The 18056-nt window shown below is 33.8% G+C and overlaps 3 protein-coding genes across 6 annotated transcripts; 2 read left to right on the forward strand and 1 right to left on the reverse strand.

Annotated features, from left to right (window-relative positions):
• The first annotated feature begins 4428 nt into the window (after nt 1-4428).
• LOC140832642 (uncharacterized) lies at nt 4429-7846 on the forward strand. 4 transcript variants are annotated; one of them, XM_073196762.1, is made up of 10 exons: nt 4610-4649; nt 4880-5005; nt 5264-5370; nt 5687-5767; nt 5862-5950; nt 6074-6148; nt 6431-6492; nt 6572-6637; nt 6791-6976; nt 7507-7846. In XM_073196762.1, the coding sequence occupies exons 4-10, from the start codon at nt 5720-5722 to the stop codon at nt 7596-7598; spliced, it is 618 nt and encodes a 205-aa protein (XP_073052863.1). In that variant the 5' UTR covers nt 4610-4649; nt 4880-5005; nt 5264-5370; nt 5687-5719; the 3' UTR covers nt 7599-7846. The 4 variants fall into 4 exon arrangements, with proteins under 4 accessions (XP_073052861.1, XP_073052862.1, XP_073052863.1 ...); XM_073196760.1 differs by lacking the exon at nt 5264-5370 and having other exon boundaries at nt 4429-4649; XM_073196761.1 differs by lacking the exon at nt 5264-5370 and having other exon boundaries at nt 4577-4761.
• Nucleotides 7847-9811: 1965 nt separating this feature from the next.
• LOC140832637 (monooxygenase 2-like) lies at nt 9812-12321 on the forward strand. Its single transcript, XM_073196756.1, has 6 exons — nt 9812-10224; nt 10316-10462; nt 10551-10619; nt 11022-11184; nt 11286-11517; nt 11615-12321. Exons 1-6 carry the CDS (start codon nt 10145-10147, stop codon nt 12163-12165), a joined length of 1242 nt encoding a protein of 413 aa, XP_073052857.1. The 5' UTR covers nt 9812-10144; the 3' UTR covers nt 12166-12321.
• Nucleotides 12322-13115: 794 nt separating this feature from the next.
• Nucleotides 13116-15502, reverse strand: LOC140832638 (probable cinnamyl alcohol dehydrogenase 6). Its single transcript, XM_073196757.1, has 6 exons — nt 15295-15502; nt 14856-14969; nt 14530-14757; nt 14020-14308; nt 13536-13689; nt 13116-13442 (listed from the first exon to the last, which is right to left on the reverse strand). Exons 1-6 carry the CDS (start codon nt 15387-15389, stop codon nt 13240-13242), a joined length of 1083 nt encoding a protein of 360 aa, XP_073052858.1. The 5' UTR covers nt 15390-15502; the 3' UTR covers nt 13116-13239.
• Between the last annotated feature and the right edge of the window lie 2554 nt (nt 15503-18056).

The raw sequence follows: 18056 nt of genomic DNA on the forward strand, positions 1-18056 counted from the left end.
CATACTGTATCTATACTATTTTTTTAAGTTTTAGACACTTAGAGTAACTAATTTTGGTGTTATGGTCTGTTGTACTAATTATATATATTAATAAAATGTTAAAACTTTTATGTAAGTTATATGTAGTTCAACGGATATAGTCATTGTTTTTTGGGGTTTAGGTTTATAGATTCAATTCTTACTGAGGTTATTTTTTATTCTTTTATTTTTTAATTTATATATCAAAATTACAGTGTAGTCTCTCACTACTTCTTATAATTATATAATATATAATTTAAATATAAATCAAATTAATTATAAAAAATATTATACAATCACGCAACGCGTGTGTCAGTATACTATATATATATATATATATATATATATATATATATATATATATATATATATATATATATATATATAATGTATATGTTTATAATATTAATCTATTTAAGTTGTTTTTAATCAAATGTATAGGCCGGCCATGTTGGTTGGATCCGTCGAGTTTTGTGGCAAGGCGAGGCAGAGGCGGGTTTTAATTTTTCTTAACGTGGTGGGTCTCAAATTTGTCTGAACCGGCTTTGTTACCATCCCTAGTTCAAATATGATATATGGGATCGAATGTTAATTCACTGCATTAAGAAAAACTATATATAATGGACAAAAACTTGTATGAGACTGTCTTACGAGTCGTCTTTTGTGACAAAAATCTTTTATTTGGGTCATATATGAAAAAGTATTATTTTTTATGCTAAGAGTATTATTTTTTACTGTGAATATCGGTGGGGTTGACTCGTCTCACAGATAAAGATTCGTGAGATCGTCTCACAAGATATCTATTCTGTATAATGACCCGATGGAATTAAGTTTTGTTAAATAGATTACAGTTCAATTGTTCGGAAAAAGACAATTATTAATCTCCAACAGCTTTTATTTGTAGTGTTGGAAAAATAGGCCAATTCATTATCCAAAGGTTAATCACGAGTTTCTTGTTTACATCAATGACCAAGTAGGGATGGTAAACTCAAGGTAGAACAAATTATTTTTTAATTATCAAGTGGCAGGAATAATTTAATTTCTATTTTGTTACGCCTCGATTATTTATGAGTAATGTTAATATCTTCGTTTTTGCAAAATCTTTGGAGTACCGAAACATGACAATTATTAATGTAACTAAATCGATTCGGTTCTTGAGCTTTTTTGAGTCAGCTCGAAAAATATTTAATTCGTGTTAGAGCTTATCGAATTTGAGTCGAACTCGATTTTTTTTCGAGCTGAACTCGAGCTCAAATTATTTTGGTCGATAATTCGCGAGCCGTTTGTGAATCTAAATATTTATTGATATAATACAATTATATATTAAAAAATGATTTCGAACTTTTCGAGTATTTATTATCAAACAATAGTTCGAATAGTTCGCAAACATGTTCGAATATTGCGAAACGAACTCGAAGTCAAGCTTTAATTTGAACCGAATTAGAGTAAAAAATTTTAAAATTTTCGAACTTGAAACCGACTTCGAACTCGAATATAACTAATTCGAGTCGAATTTGAGTGTCATATTCGACTCAATTCGATTTATTTACACCCCAAATAACAATATAACCTTGCTCTCGTTTGTTCAAAAAAAAAATATTTTAAAAAAATCTTACCAAACTATAGGCATAAAGTTTTGTCTTCTGATCGTATTATATCAATATGATAAAAAAAGATTAGGAATATCAAACTCGATTTATCAGACTAAAAACCAAAACATGTCAACGTAAACGTTAAAGGAAACAAGTGCCGATATGATGCATGTCCTAAAATAAACTATAGAACTTGAGTGTAATCATGGTGCTTTATCAATTAAAAGCTCGACTTGTGGTTCCGGTTCGTCAATCAGTTTGATTTAAAATATTTTTAAATTACCAATTAACAAAAATATCCCATACATGCAGGCCCACCGAGTTTTCAAACAAATCTTCTTCTTTTTTGACTTAATTGATATCTTTGATGACTCAAAATTTGATTATTTGGAATAAACTTCAGTAAAATTCAAAGAAATCAGCAAACGATGTAGATATCAAAGAGTGGATCTTTTGTGAGACGATCTCACGAATCATTTTCTGTTAGACGAGTCAACCCTACCGATATTCACAATAAAAAGTAATACACTTAGCATAAAAAAGTAATACTTTTTCATAGATGATCCAGATAAGATATTCGTCTTACAAAATACGGCTTGTGAGACCATCACACGGAAGCTTTTTTCGCTGATTTCAAATTAGATTACTAGTCCCATGTCCACAAATGATTCGGTTTGGTGCATAATAAACACATGATGCAAGAGAAATTCTCCTCCCGATCATATTAACTAAAGAAATCAGTAAACTTGATAGGCAAACACTTGAATTTGATCAACTTTCAATTGCCGAGTCATGCTCTACATCTCGAACGCACTTTGGATGAACTTTGTACCCACAGTCTATACAATGGTACCCCATCCGAACCCTTGCTCGTCGCAGTCACAACATATAAATGAGCCACCTCATTTTCCATCCGACACCAAATTTAACTCATGGCAGTGCCTCAAATGCTACCTCAGTTTCTTGAAAATTTTCGGCCTCTTCGTAGTTTTTCATCTCGAGCGATCTTATTCTGACTTGGGTGAAAGGATATGCATTTCTTGATACAGGTTGATGAGGTTCCGACCTTGTTTTGTCATGGTTTTCCCATCCGGACTTTGTATTACCAAGGTTGGAAGAATGCTTTGAAAGTGGAAATACTCGATGAGGGTTTTTATCGTTGGATCCAAAAATGGCAGTGCAAGCCATGGCATGGTGTAGAAATGTGATTCGAAGGATGATTCGTCCTTGGCACACTTCATACGAAGACTTTTCAAAGGAATCATTGTTTCCATTATTGGTGGATTCTTGATTGATCTTACGGTAAGTTGAGGCTAAAAATCGCTTAGCAGTCTATGTCATCTTTTTTTTTTCGGTTTATTTTCCCTTGAAACCTTTCGCATAGCTTGTTTTTGGTACTTCGTTTGTCCCAACTCTTGGTGCTTCATCTATCATCTTAAGGCAATCTTTGGCCTACCGAAATCCACTTTCTCCCACTACTTTGCGTTCTGCTTTATCTTTACGAATTCGTTTATACTTATTCAGCATATTCGTTCCAACAGAAGCTCCATACAGAGTGCTTATATACTAGAAACGATAATCAGAAATTTATGTTAACCACTTTAAACTACAGTATAACTAATTGACTTAACAAACTTGATGAAGTAATTATAAAACTCCCCCTCGAGGTGGAGGGTGGATATCCTTTCGTGAAACATCGAGTTAGAGGCGACGTGCAACGCAGCTTGGTTGTCACAGAATAACAAAGTAGGGGCAGTTAGTCGTAAGGAGAAACCCAGTAATAGTCGATGAATCCAGACCATTTCACACATAGCCATTTTCTTAGCACGATACTCAGTTTATGTAGAAGAACAGGATACCATATTCTGTTTCATAGCCTTCCACGAGGCCATAACATCACCAAGAAATATCAGAAGCCAGTGGTGGAATTCGGGAATGAGTACACGAGACCCAGTCAGCATCAGACGAGGTGGGGAAGCAAGCAGTAGGAAAGAACATCCCTTCACCCGGAGTCCGCTTGAGATAGCGACGTAGATGGTGGACTGCCTTAAAATGAGGAGAACGAGGATGAGCATTGAGCAACAAACTGACCGAGTTTTTGAACAACAAAAGATATGTCCGGACGAGTAAGCGCCCGCTAGACTTCGATATTGTGAGTTATCCTCTAGAGCATCACCGTCAAGAGAGTTAAGATCAATCTTGGGATCCATCGGGACGTTCAGGGATAATCAGTGCCCTCTAACATCTTGAGTGTATAGTTCCTTTGAGATCGGACAATTCTGTAAAGAGTATGTCGCAATTTCTAGGCCAAGAAAATACTTCAAATCGCCCAAACACGATTTTGAACTACTGGTTGAGAACCAATTTCACAGAATCAGCTCTTAATATAAAAAAAATTCCAGACGTTAGTTTTCTTACATTTATTTCTATTTTTATTTAAAAATAAAAATAAATAACTTTTCAACATTTATTCAAACATCAAAATCGTTTTCATCTAATAAAATATTTTAAAAAAATGAACTTATTTAAATATTTATTAAGTTACAAATTTTGTATCCAAAACCCGCCATTAATTTATTATATAAAATCATATAATAATAGCAGTAGTATTCTAAAAAAAGTGCTAATATTTGTATTTTAATAATATGCATATATGTATATTCCTTGAAATTGATCCATCCATCCATAAAATATAACATAACATCGAATTATCGATCGAAATAACCTGGATAGCTTTGGTAACTTAGTTATTTCTTAGCTGCCAATTCTAAAGGTTGACATGATCCTACTCTTGGCCAAACACATCCTTAAAAATCTAACTACCTTTTCAAGAAAATGGGATCAGTTTGTCCAGGTCCAAAATAACGGTCACCCGGTCCGACCGATTAAACCCATCCAGAGTATAAACATGAACCGGGCTTTAAATTAGGGAAAGATAACAGAAAACAGTCGGGCCGTAACGAAGAAACTCAGCCGGAGAATAGGGCTTTCCCGTCTTGGAGCGTAGTATCGTTATCCTTTCGCGCACAGACCCCAAACGTAAATCTTCGATTGCTATTGAATTTTACTTCATTTAGTCCGTAAAATTGCATGAATTTATCTGTATCCAGATCTACTTCTCCTTTTTGTTATTTATTAACTAATTAACGAGGTATACTTTTAGTTTTTCTTCTTTTTTTTCCTGTTTGGTGGAATTTATTTCCTGCTTTCTATTTATTTCTGATTTATTCTGATTATCCTGTGATTCTTTGTTTTTTTTTTTGGGGCAGAGCATGGATCGGTACCAGAAGGTGGAGAAGCCGAAAGCGGAGACACCAATTGATGAAAACGAGATTAGGATTACAAGTCAAGGCAGGATGCGAAGCTACATCACTTATGCCATGACTTTGCTTCAGGTACACATGCGTTTGCAAATTTTACTAGCTGAAGTATAGCAGTTGTTTGTTTGTAAAGTTTGAAAGACGAACTTTTGTTCTTGTTGGATGCTTTCGGGATTTTTCACTTACCTTTTGGGATGATTATTTTGCTTACTGTTGATTTTGATATCGGCTGGCTTGTTTTTATTGTTATCCCGCTGCTTTTTTTAATTATATGATTATTTAATCATTTAATGGGCTGAATGTCAATTGTTTGGTTAGGAGATTCTGTTGCAGACTCTTTTTTCGCCCTTCTACCATTACAGGGCCTTTATTCGGGGGAATTTTCTTAAAGAAAAAATTTTGAACTTCTGATTATGATGTTCACGTTGAACTTCGCATAGGTAAGGAATTGTGCAGTGCAAATGTTTTTCTACGTTGGTTGGATACTCCTTGATGTATAGTGTTAGTAAGGGGGTGTGCTTATGTTGTGTAAAATATTTGCTGTTTTTTGATTGATGTGTCTAGTGTGTTGAAATTTCTCACATCATGGACAATCATTCTGTGACTAAATGATAACGATATTTTCATGCATTCTGCTTTATATAACTTCTTCTATTTTAATTAAATTGAAATGCCATCTCTTCCATGAACGATTTCTTAGAACATTCCTCTGAATATCCTGTCATATCTCCAACTCACATTCGCAACACAATGTAGGAAAAGGATCGAGATGAAATAGTGTTCAAAGCAATGGGTAGAGCTATCAATAAAACTGTAGCGATGGTGGAACTAGTGAAGGTTCTGCTTTTCTTATAGTTATTTTCAGTGAGTATCAGTTTTTTTTCCAAATTTCCGAGTGCTATCTTCATATCTTTGTTATTGCATAATTCAGAGGAGAATTGTTGATCTTCACCAAATTACAGCAATTCATTCCATCGACATTACTGACACCTGGGAACCCTCTGAGGAAGGTCTCCAAACGTAAGGGTTTCCAAATTGTGAGGGAATCAATGTTGACATTTTGAATTTAATAATTTTTCTGCTGGAAAATTTCTTCAATGTGACTACGTAATTGGTCTTCACAACGTTTGGTCATTGCTGCAGCCTTGAAACCACAAGGAAAGTGTCTATGATCACAATTACTCTCTCAAAGAAGGAGTTGGACCAGACAAATCTTGGGTGAGTTGTTTCCAACATTCCTCTGTAATGCTTGCTTGTTCTTTTATGTTTGCAATTCCATGTAGAGCTAATGACAATCATATCATTTACTCTTTTATTGCTCTTTCCCTTCTTGAAGAAAATTTGTATTCAACAGTGAGTTGGTGTCTCAATTACTTGGGGAAAATACATTATGATCATCTTCTCAAAATATTTGAAGTATGTCACTTTGCGAACTGTATTCAGTTTCTGAACCATAGATATCTATGTCTCTTGCTAAATTTTGGCCGGTTTGTGAATTAGGTACCAACCTCCAATACCAGCTGACCAGGTGAAGGTGTATACAGAGCTCAACTATGATGGAGGTGGTATTGTGTTTTTTTCATGTGCTCGATCTTCTTATGCTAAGGAGAAGCATATATTTTGATATGTTTCACTGTACAGAGGGTTCACCTTCAGGACGAGGACGAGGAAGAGGAAGATTTGGTAGAGGAAGGGGGAGGCCCAGAGGTCCATCTGATATTAATATAGTTGATTTTTTGTTAAAATAAGTTAGGCTTATCTGAAGTGTTGGGATTCTGACTGTCACTGCAGTAGTATAATCTATTAGTGGAAGTTGAGCAGTGGCTTTTTTGGGTTTACAACTTATATGTTTTATGCCAGTTGCTGGAAATGACTTTGCATCTGCTGAATATGAAGATGAAGGCTATGAACGGAATCGCAGTTATACCAGGGGTGCGGGACGAGGAAGAGGTCGCAATTTCCGTGACCGTTTTAGGGGAGGTTACAATAATCCTTCAATGGAGCCTCAGAATGATACTGAAGGCTATGATCAAGAAGCACCACGAGGTTTGGCTCTTTAAGAATGTTTGAAATAAATTTATTATTTTGCTGTGCTGTAGAGAAATGTTTGTACTAAATAACTCTAGATATCGGCCCCGGCACTTGTTCCCCACAATTTTGACCATGTTGCTCATTTAATTCTGCGATGCAAATTTCTTTACCAATGCCCAACTAAATATTAGACAAATTTTGATTGGAAAAATTCAAATTGTGTGAATCTCTTTATGGAGACGAAAATTGTGTTGATCTCTACATATTGGTGAACGTACTCAACATTTCAATTTGGACAAGGGAATCATCTTTAACGTTACAAAAGCATTTGATATGTAAAAGAGGGACAAATGTTCTGCGTCTATTGATCTGTATAATAGATGTTTTGGTTAGGAACAGACGCACAAAGGATTGGCGACAAAATGATCCATACCCCTTAAAATTTCTATTGACCATCTTTTTTCATCATCTTGATTCCAATTTCCTTTACTAGCAACATAAAGTATAGTGATTCACTGTGTCTGATGGAGCTTCCTTTTCTGCAGGTCGGGGAAGGGGGAGAGGGAGGGGCTCTCGTGGCAGGGGTCGAGGATTCAGATCTAATGGACCAGTCCATGCTGTTGCTGGAGTGGATTAGTTTTCCAATCATGGTGGCTATCTGTTGACAGTGTGATAGTCAATGCCCTCATGCCATCTGCCCCAATTCCATGTTTCTTGTTCGCTTTCTTTGTCATTATGTTTTTTCAGGTAGCAGTTATCTTACGATGTTGTGTAATAACTAACTTGAGCCATATACGTGATTGCAGCATTTTTGTTTCAAATATTTGTTTTATTACATGTGTCACAGTACACTTGAGAAAATTTAATAAATATGTTATTGACCTATGATAATGGAATACAAAATGATACACAGAAAATGAGACCGACATCGTCTGCTGTTTGTTTTCTTATTCTGTGATCACCTCTTTTTCCTTCTTGGCCACTATGTTTTGACACTATCTATGTATACGGTCTCATTTGTCGGCCTTTCCCCTGTTAGTTACATATACAGGCAATGTTTGGTAAGGGTGATATCCGATAGATAATAATTTGTACCATGTCTTCCTTGTTTTTTAATCGGCCCACAAGTTCCATTGATTGTAAGGAAATATGGAACTGGTGTGAAAATAGATCCCTCGCCTATCGTCCATCACTATTTCTACTGTAGCAATGAATTACCCTTAACAGTTATTTTTGTTTTCTAAAACAAATCAATTTTTTTAAAACATATAATCCATCGTGAAGCACTTGTTTTTTTGTTTTTCGAAACATTTAAGAAAACAAAGATTAACGTTTAAGCAGATGCATATAACGTTTAAGCAGATGCATATAAATATGGAACGGATAATGCAAGCGGTTTTGTGCTTTTTACTTTTTAGTTATTTTTAATTAATTTTAAAGTTGGAAGTTAATAAGTTGATATACAAATCATTGAAAAAAATTTGTTAAAATTAGAAATTTTTGGTGGTAAACTTTCTTGATATTATTTATAATGAGTTGAAATTTACTTTTTAGTTGGATTATTTGGATATTTGAAAATCCGATACATCGTTTAAAAATAATAGTTATTCTAGATATACCACTTACTCTCTATGATATATATATATTATAAAATAGTATAGAAATTATAGATATAAGACCGATACTAAAGATATATATAGGTATACATGAAATGAAATAGTAATCTAAAATATTTTAAAAATAATATAATCTCATGATGTTCGTGTTCCATAATTCAATTTGCAGTTCGACTCAAAAAGTTCATAAACTTCAACATTAATCTAAACATTTTTTTAAAAAAAAATTCTTATCAAACTCAATTCATCAATATATTTATTAAAACAAGAAATTGAAATAATAATTAGAATAATATAAATTGTTTCGTGTAATACTTACACCATAACATGATGGCTTTTAAAAAAAAGTACATAGTGATCAGTAAGACGACGAAAATGAAAATGTTATTTCATTAAATATTATTTTATCGATTACAATAATATAATAATAATAATTATTATTATTATTATTTTAGTCAAAGAAAAAGGGACTATCACTTTAATATCACTACGGGGTTGGACAAACATTTCTATAAAAAAAACTTAAATAAATAAGACAAACATGATTCATGGTCAAACTTGACCAGCTCCAATAACTATTACGTTTACCGATTTTCAATATGATTTTAAATCTGTCTTTAACTTGCGTGATAAATATTTCATTATTATATAAAAAATATAAGTAATTTTAAAAATTATTTGGAATGATCATGTATATATATATTCTATTTATGATACAAAGAACTTTTTAATTTAGCACTATTTTTCTGTTTATGTGCCTCTCCAAGAAAATCATAGGATATCATAGCTAGCAAGATTTGTGTATAAATGTGTGCATGGATTATATGTATCAATTTACAGAATTGAATCTAAATAAATTACAAATCATAACTTTCAACAACGTGCAAGCTTATATAATAACATTAGCAAAATTTTAACCGATTATTATGTATAAAGGTGAAAAGAAATAATTCAACTATGGACAGAACGGGTGATCCAACTATATAGTTAGTCCAATACATAATGGTAGAACTGAGTTCTAATACAATATTAAGATTGTGACTTTAACATAATTCAACCCCTAATACTAAATTAACGAGAGGGGGTTGTACAAGTTCATAAACGAGACTTCCAACTAACATGCATGATCAATCATTTAACAAAAAAAGTGCTGAGTCTTAATAAAACGGTAAGAAGAGATTATATATTAATTTGAGGAGTTTCACAGTAATTTATCTAGAATTCTCTCATGGCGGCTCAGCATAACATTTTGGTATTCAACCGGCGGCCATGTTTTCTGAGTCAAAGCATGAATGCTTACACCAAGTTGTTTTCCTAAACCACAAAAAATTCATAAAATTAGTTAAAATATTCCTCCCATATATTTCCATAAATCAAACAGAGTGGAAAATAAGGTGGTAAATATTTTATGCGCTACAAATTCTCAAGAACAGGAGCTTAACTTCTACGAACTCTATAAATTTAGCTACTAATTAATATATTCGAACCAATTACTTCATCTTCCAATTCCGCCAGCCCACTGTCTGAAAGATATCTCCCAGGAAACATTTCGGACAAGATCAATCTAATGGACCCGGCGATATGTGAAGATATTGTTGTAGTTGGGGCTGGCATTTCTGGTCTGGCCACGGCCTTGGGACTTCACAGGTATATATATCTGCATATACAAATTCGAATGGCTAAAATTTGGTTGCCACTGTTTTTTTTTTTTTTTGTACTAATGAAATGGTTTTCAAAGATTGGGTATACGGAGCCTGGTGTTAGAATCATCGGAGAATTTAAGGATTACGGGGTTTGCGCTGACGATGTGGACAAATGCGTGGAGGGCGCTGGATGCACTTGGGATTGGAGATTTGCTGAGAAGTAGATCTGTGCAAATTCAAGGGTCTGTCGCCAAATACTGTCTCTAGTAATTTTTTTTCCTTTCTGATGGAATATAAAACAAATAAATTGTTCTTTTGATTTCACTGCAGATATCAACTTGCTTCTGCAAATATCAACCAGACTACTTCTGAGAGATCCTCTGAGGCAAATGTCAAATTGTGAGTTTTCACAGCTTAGTTGTTTCAGAATAACGGGATCATTTTAGTAGTTGGTTTCGTTGTTTGTCTTTGTTTCGTCGGGGATTTGGCCTCGAATGCACGCTTTCTCATTATTACCACCTTCATAGGGAAGTTTATGTGGCTAAACCACGTGGTAGCCGTTGTTTTGTTGGATATTACAGGAGACATTAAGACCAAACTTGTATATACATAGCTTGGTCGCTATGGTAACGTAAAATAAACGTAGAATCCAAATATGTTTTTTACAATTTTTAAACATGATTAGTCCATCTACATGGTTGGTCCACAAAGCGAAATCTTGTTCATCTTGGTCGTAAATTTACGAATAGAATCCAGATATATATTTTGGAATTTATTTTCAAATAACCATTTATTTTACAGCAATTTTGAAAACCGATGTGTGAGAAGGAAAGATTTATTAGAAACCTTGGCGGGTGAATTGCCAGAGGGAACCATCCGATTCTCTTCAAAAGTTGCTTTGATCGAAGAATCTGAGAAATTCAAACTAGTGCATCTTGCCGACGGATCTGTTATAAAAACTAAGGTATCTCGAGATGTCCTCACAAATCATGTCATTCGTATAAGCACACAAATTTTTTTTTTGGCAAAAATCAAGAATTCTTGCTGTTTTCATCCTAAACTCAGGTGTTGATTGGGTGTGATGGAGTGCATTCTATTGTAGCAAAGTGGTTGGGGCTTCAAAATGCTGTCAGCTGTGGGAGATCATCAATAAGAGGCTTCGTAAGCTACCCGAATCCACACGGGTACGAGCCGAAAATCCACGTGCATTTGGAGGGAGGCGTGCGATATGGCCTTATTCCTTGTAGTGACAAGAGTGTGTATTGGGCATGCACTTTCGATCCAACCATCTTCAAACGTGCGTAAACACGTTTTCTTATACGTACTTTCCTGGCATTTCTACTCTCAAAGATTAGATTTTGACATAACTAGGATTTTGTGTTTGTCGACAACAGATGAAGGGGACGAACCAACCCCCTCGGAAATGAAGCAATTCGTGGTGGCCAATGTTCGAAGTGCACCGATGCAAGTATCCGACGTAGTAGGGAGGACCGAGCTAGACTTCATCAACTACGCTCCTCTGAAATTCAGGCTACCTTGGAACATTTTACTAGGAAAAATTCTGAAAAACAACGTTTGTGTAGCCGGGGACGCTTTCCATCCTATGACACCGGATTTAGGCCAAGGCGGATGCTCCGCTGTGGAAGGGGGCGTAATTCTTGCTAGGTGTCTCGGTGAGGCTTTGTTAACAAAAACAGAAGGACATGAGCAAGCAAAAGATGATGAATTTGTGAGGATTGAAAAGGGGTTGGAGAAGTATGTCAAAGAAAGGAGGTGGAGATGTTTTAGTCTCATTAGTATTGCTTACTTGTTTGGTTTGATTCAACAAAATGAAGGGAAGATGATTAGCTACTTGAGGAAGAAGTTTTTGAGTAATTATTTTGCGGTGACTATGGTGAAGATGGCTGATTTTGACTGTGGGGAGTTGAGTGTTCCGATTCCTTGAAATCAGATTAGTGATTTTAAATTTTTATTAAAATATTTCACGGGCTGAGTGTGAGTCTAGTCTATGACCATGTTGATTGAAATTAAGTTGTAACAATGTACTTGGTGTAGTCCTTCGTCTCATGTATGCCAATAAAAAAAAATAGTGTTTTGGAGATGAAGATTGATTAATGAATGAATATTCACATCATAGTTTTAAGTCAAAAAAAAAAAAAAAAAACCAACTTGAATTGAAATCGAAATCGAAATCGAAATGCTTGACTTAGATTTATATTTCAGTTATTGATAATTTGGTGATTGTCCTCCCAAGATGGATGGATCCTCTTTTGTTCTTGTTCCCTTACCCACTATGCACAAACGATAAGTTAATAGCCCAAATCAACACCCTAACTTGGGGTGCAAAAAAATTTATTTTTGGTCTACAACATTAAAGTGTAAGTCTGGTCTAACGAATCTTTATCTGTGAGACGGATCAATCATACCGATATTCACAATAAAAAGTGCACTCTTAGATAAAAAGTAATACATTTTTCATAGATGAACGAAATAAGAAATCTGTCTCACAAAATATGACATGTGAGACCGTCTCACACAAGTTTTTGACAACATTAAATATAATTTCAGATCGTGTCCATATTACCAATAATATACCCACAAAATAAATGCTGAGAATGACTTGATAGTTGAAAAAATAATTGAATACCGGTGAGACTTTAATTATAATTAGAGCTTCACCACCAAAGCATCACGGACTTTGTCATTAAAGAAATTAAAATGGAAATTTTGCTTCGTTTTTTTGTAATATATCTATCTATTAGATTAATGGTTCATATATGTTCTTTAAAAATTTCTTGACTTTTTTCATTGGAGATAGTAAAAGCTTGAAAATGATATGTTATCGGATACATGATTGATCCTAAAGGATTGAGTTCAAACCTTGAGGATGCGAGCTCCTTCATGACTCAAGATACATATAAAAAAGAAGTTGCAATTACCAGTACTAGATAAAACAAGTGTGAATGATTTGAGAATACAGAAAGTTACAACTAGTTCACATGATAAGCCATGGAATTCTCTAAAGGTTCGAAGATTCGCCAGCGATATCGATCACGAAACGATACTTGACATCATTATTGGCGAGGCGATCCAACGCTTCATTGATTTTTTGGGTGGTGACAACCTCAATGTCACATGTTATGTTGTGCTTCCCACATAAATCCATCATCTCTTGTGTTTCTTTAATGCTTCCTATCATACTCCCTTTCACCACTCTTTTCCCTACGAATAATTTTTAACAAGGAAAAAAGAATATGAAAAATATTTATACAAGTGAAGTTGAGGAATAATCATTTGTTTGGGAAGCTTAATTACCAAAAATCAATGGGAAAGATGGAAGATCGATGGGTTTATCCGGTGCACCAACAACCACCAGAGTCCCGTTCACTTTCAATAACTCCAAGGTTGGTCCAAGGGAGTGTTTGGCTGATACTGTGTCCAAAATAAAATCTAGGGTCCTTTTCTTGGACTGCCCACATAATAAGTAGCATTGAATTATATTAGTTGTTAGAAAGTAGGAATCCATCATTTTTATAATTTTCAAAGTAAAGAAAAGCGTGGAAGAGCATGCATCAAAGAATTATTCCTCTTAAGCCGAGTCTTCCAAAAGCTATCCTATTCCCTGTACTAACGGGACTTACTTTTTTGGTGCTTAACAAAAATAGGCGAATATACTACTAAAAATCGAAGATTAATTTCCATACATGGAATTTATCGAACTAATCATATTTTGTGTTCTATGCTTTTCTACACGATTCGTTTAGTTCATGCACGTAAAAATAGAGTGCGGGGAACGAACCAGCATTTGTTTAGGATTGGTGCTGAGAATGAAATCATCGGCACCTAGTCTGTCTTTGGCTTCTGTCTCTTTGGAGGGAGATGTGCTAATGACAGTTACATGATGGCCAAAAGCCTTTGCAAATTTGACAGCAACATGGCCTAGGCCTCCAAGTCCAACTATGCCTACTCTTTTCCCACTCGAGTCCACCAAGTTATTGTCTTTAAAAGGACAAAACACAGTGATTCCAGCACACAAAAGAGGTGCCGCGGCATCCATCGGCAAGCTCTCCGGCACTCGTACAACGTATCTTCGTCAAAAAAGTCACAATGTGAATATATGGTTTTCTCCGAATGTATTTGTGTCAAAAGTTTTAAAAGTCCGTAAGCACTCCAAAAAACCGTAGATCTCACATAGCTCAATTAAAATCAAATCGTTATTCTAGTATCTTCTTAACCGAGTTAAGTTAGGACTGATTAGCGTCAATGATCTGCGACAAGAAATTTCGGAGTAAACTCAATCAAAAATTACCTATGATCTGCGACAAGAAAATCGGAGTAGCCTCCATAAGTGATGGAGCCATCCCAGAAGATGCCATTGTATGTGAACTGAACTTGGTCGCAGTAGTTCTCTTGTTCTTCCTTGCAACACTCGCAATCCAGGCAAGTAGCAGCCAAGCACCCCACTCCCGCCCGATCTCCCACATTGAACTTGGTCACATTGCTCCCCACTTTCGTTATAATCCCAGTAATTTCATGCCTGATTTAACCAACCATATGCCGTTATATTAGCATACATAAGATTAAAAACGTTATTTTCCACGAGTCGAAGAGTTCCAAGAAAAAAAAAAGAATTACCCGGGAACAACAGGGTACATGGTAATTCCCCAGTCGTTCTTGATATGGTGGATATCTGTGTGACACACCCCACAATAAAGAATCTTGATGGTGACGTCATTGATCCCATTTTCTCTGAGCAAATTATACAAAAAGAAACACAGTAAAATTAACGTGGAGACAGTTTCAGGTGGTCATTTAAATGCATTAACTAATTACGCTGTTGTTTCTAATCGATACGGTAAAGATCATTTCCCAGGTTACGACTAATTATACAACAATGCTAGCTTGTCCAATTCTCATGAAATGGTCTGTATATCAAGCTTAACTCCGACTTCATATTTTTCGATACAAGATCTCAAGAAAGAAGCTGTTAGTTTATCAAAAAGCGAAGAATCATGAATATTGGCTTCATCAGCGAGACGGCGACAGTAATCACAGATTAATCAAGTGAAGATACCTGCGTTTGAAGGTGTAAGGAACTACGTTGCCGGAGGAATCATGAGCAGCCCAGCCGGAGACAGTCTGCGTGTGATTTGGAGTTGTTTGGGCCATCAAAATGCACAAGAAATCAGAGGATTTCGATTATGGGGAGTCAAAGCTCTGAGTTTTGGATAAATAATGGAGAATAAACTGGGAAGCTAACACTCTTTTTATAAAAGAATGATGTGTGAAAGCAATACCAAAAATACTAACTTATTTATTTTTATTTCACAAATTAAAAAAAAATCATATTTTACTTTATTTAAAAACAAAAATGTGAGACGGTCTCACTGGTCGTATTCGTTAGACGGATGCAAAAGTATTACTTTTTATTGTGAATATGATTATGGTTGACTCGTCTCACAGATTAAGATCCGTGAGACAGTCTTACATGAAGCTCACTCTTATTTAATTATTTAAACATTATAAATAATTTTAAAAGACTTAGTTAACATATATTTGTAAGATGAATATACTTAAAATTGAATTATATATTTGAAATAATCGAAATATATATATATAAGTATGTCTCTTGTGAGACGATCTCAAGAATCTTTATCTGTGAGACGGATCAATCCTATCGATATTTATAATAAAAAGTAATATTTTTTCATGAATGAGTTAAATAAGATATTTGTCTCACAAAATACGATCTGTGAGATCGTCTCACATAAATTTTTGTCGATGCATATAAATGAAACAGACAAGCATTATTCAATGTACAAGTCCATTGTTTAGTGCCTAGGTCTAGCCTCATGTCTTCTACTAGAATGGCAAATAAAAAATAAATTGTATTCAAATGTGGTGGGGTGATAGAGTCTCTGACAGTGCTTTTAGTCAATGCTTAATTTAGTGGTGTGGCACTGTGGCAGACATTTTGTATGACGTATAATATTTTCTTTTTTAACTTACTAAAAATTAAAAGAGTACTTAATTTTTTCTAATAGATTGGTGGCAAAAATTTAATATTTTGTTAAAAGAGATATTAAGCTACAAGTGATATATATGTTGTTTATTTATTCACTTCCTAATTAGAAAATTAAGATTAATTTAACCCAAATATAATCTTTTTCACAAAAATTTATACGGTATGATGAGTCAATTTTGTGATACAAATATTTTATTTTGACCACCCATAAAAAATTATTACTTTTATTATAAATATGAACAGAGAACTTGAGATCGTATCACAGAATCATACCTTTTTTTCACGTGAACAATATTAAGTTCAATTCTACGAGTTGTATGATAATTAAATCAAACTAATAAATTGTTTTCCAACGATCAACCTAACCCGGCTAGCACGTGAATGCTCCATAAATGAGATCAAACTCATAACCATCCCAATTATTATATGTACATATATCGGATCCGAAATCGAATCGCGTGTCCCTTGTGACTCGTGCTGCATCCATATTATTAGTACCATTTATATCTATATAATATTTTTAAATTTAAAAAATTTAAATAATTAATTTTTACTTTCATGATCTATTTTAATAATTATTTATATTAACAAAGTGTTTAAATTTTATTGCAAATAACGTGTAGGTTCAATTTTTATTTGGATATTTTTTCTTTCTTTTTTTCTATTTTTTAATTTCATATATAAAAACTACAATGTAGTCTCTCACTATTTCTTATAATTATATTTTGATCTTCGTTTAAATATTATCCATATAAATTATAAAAAATATTGTACAAGCATGCAACGCGTACATCGGTGCACTAGTTACCTAGAATTAGCTGATCAAGTCTTAACTTCGTGCGTCGGTGCGCTAGTTAACTAAAATTAGCCGACCATTTTTTCGGTTATAAAAAAAAGATATAGCTAAATTTATATATGTAGTAACATTTTTTTCTTGTTTTTAATTAATATATCCTTATTAGATGTGCACTAGTTACATAGAATTAGCCGATCATTTTTTCGGTTATAACAAAAAAAATATAGCTAAATTTGTATATGTAGTAACATTTTTTCTTGTTGTTCAATTAATATATCCTTATTAGCTAACTTTGAGAATGTGCAACAATTTTTTGAATAAATGAATATGGATAAAATAGAAAGAAAAACATTAATTGAGAAAATCACTCTCTCGGTTCAATATATGTAGACTCATTTGTGTCTTCACATTACTTAAGAAAATTAATCCGTCGGTCAAATTTTGACATTAATTAAGAAATTTACTAGGATAAAAATTAATAACAAAGTATTTCCTTTTGCACTTAATGAATTTTTTGATATGATATACAAAAATTGATGGAAATAGCTAAAATATTTAATTAAACTATGGTATAATGGTAAAAAAAATATAGAAATTATATTAAGTATAGGCACTGTGTTCAAAAACCAAACCAAACAGTTTGATTTGGGTCAATTTTTCGATCATTCACGGTTTGAAATTAAAAATATATATAGTTTTGTTCCAGTTTTAGATAAAAATAAACCGAACCAAACACATGACTTAAATATGAAAAATTTATGTGATAAGTTTTGTTAATTTAGTGTGATTTTTCTTGGATATAAAAATATTTTATTTGAATTTTATTTTGGAATGGGTCTCATGTGAGATCGTCTCACATTAGACCGTCTCACGGATATTAATCTGTGAGACGGATCAACCCTACTCATATTCACAATAAAAAGTAACACTCTTAGCATAAAAAATTATATTTTTCATGGATGGCCGAAATAAGATATCTGTCTCACAAATTCGATCCTGTGAGACCGTCTCACAC

The sequence above is a fragment of the Primulina eburnea genome, chromosome 5, assembly GCF_022965805.1.
Source record: "Primulina eburnea isolate SZY01 chromosome 5, ASM2296580v1, whole genome shotgun sequence".
Taxonomy (NCBI): Eukaryota; Viridiplantae; Streptophyta; class Magnoliopsida; order Lamiales; family Gesneriaceae; genus Primulina; species Primulina eburnea.

Bases quoted from the DNA above. Each gene is read 5' to 3' on its own strand.
- LOC140832638 (XM_073196757.1), bottom strand. From the start codon at position 15,389: ATGGCCCAAACAACTCCAAATCACACGCAGACTGTCTCCGGCTGGGCT. The intron at 14,758-14,855 runs GTAATTCTTTTT...TGGTTAAATCAG, and splicing joins ATGTACCCTGTTGTTCCCGG to GCATGAAATTACTGGGATTA. The intron at 13,443-13,535 runs GTAATTAAGCTT...AATTATTCGTAG, and splicing joins ATCTTTCCCATTGATTTTTG to GGAAAAGAGTGGTGAAAGGG.
- LOC140832642 (XM_073196760.1), top strand. From the start codon at position 4,883: ATGGATCGGTACCAGAAGGTGGAGAAGCCGAAAGCGGAGACACCAATT. The intron at 5,006-5,686 runs GTACACATGCGT...AACACAATGTAG, and splicing joins ATGCCATGACTTTGCTTCAG to GAAAAGGATCGAGATGAAAT. The intron at 6,977-7,506 runs GTTTGGCTCTTT...CCTTTTCTGCAG, and splicing joins TGATCAAGAAGCACCACGAG to GTCGGGGAAGGGGGAGAGGG.
- LOC140832637 (XM_073196756.1), top strand. From the start codon at position 10,145: ATGGACCCGGCGATATGTGAAGATATTGTTGTAGTTGGGGCTGGCATT. The intron at 11,185-11,285 runs GTATCTCGAGAT...TCCTAAACTCAG, and splicing joins GATCTGTTATAAAAACTAAG to GTGTTGATTGGGTGTGATGG. The intron at 11,518-11,614 runs GTGCGTAAACAC...TGTCGACAACAG, and splicing joins CGATCCAACCATCTTCAAAC to ATGAAGGGGACGAACCAACC.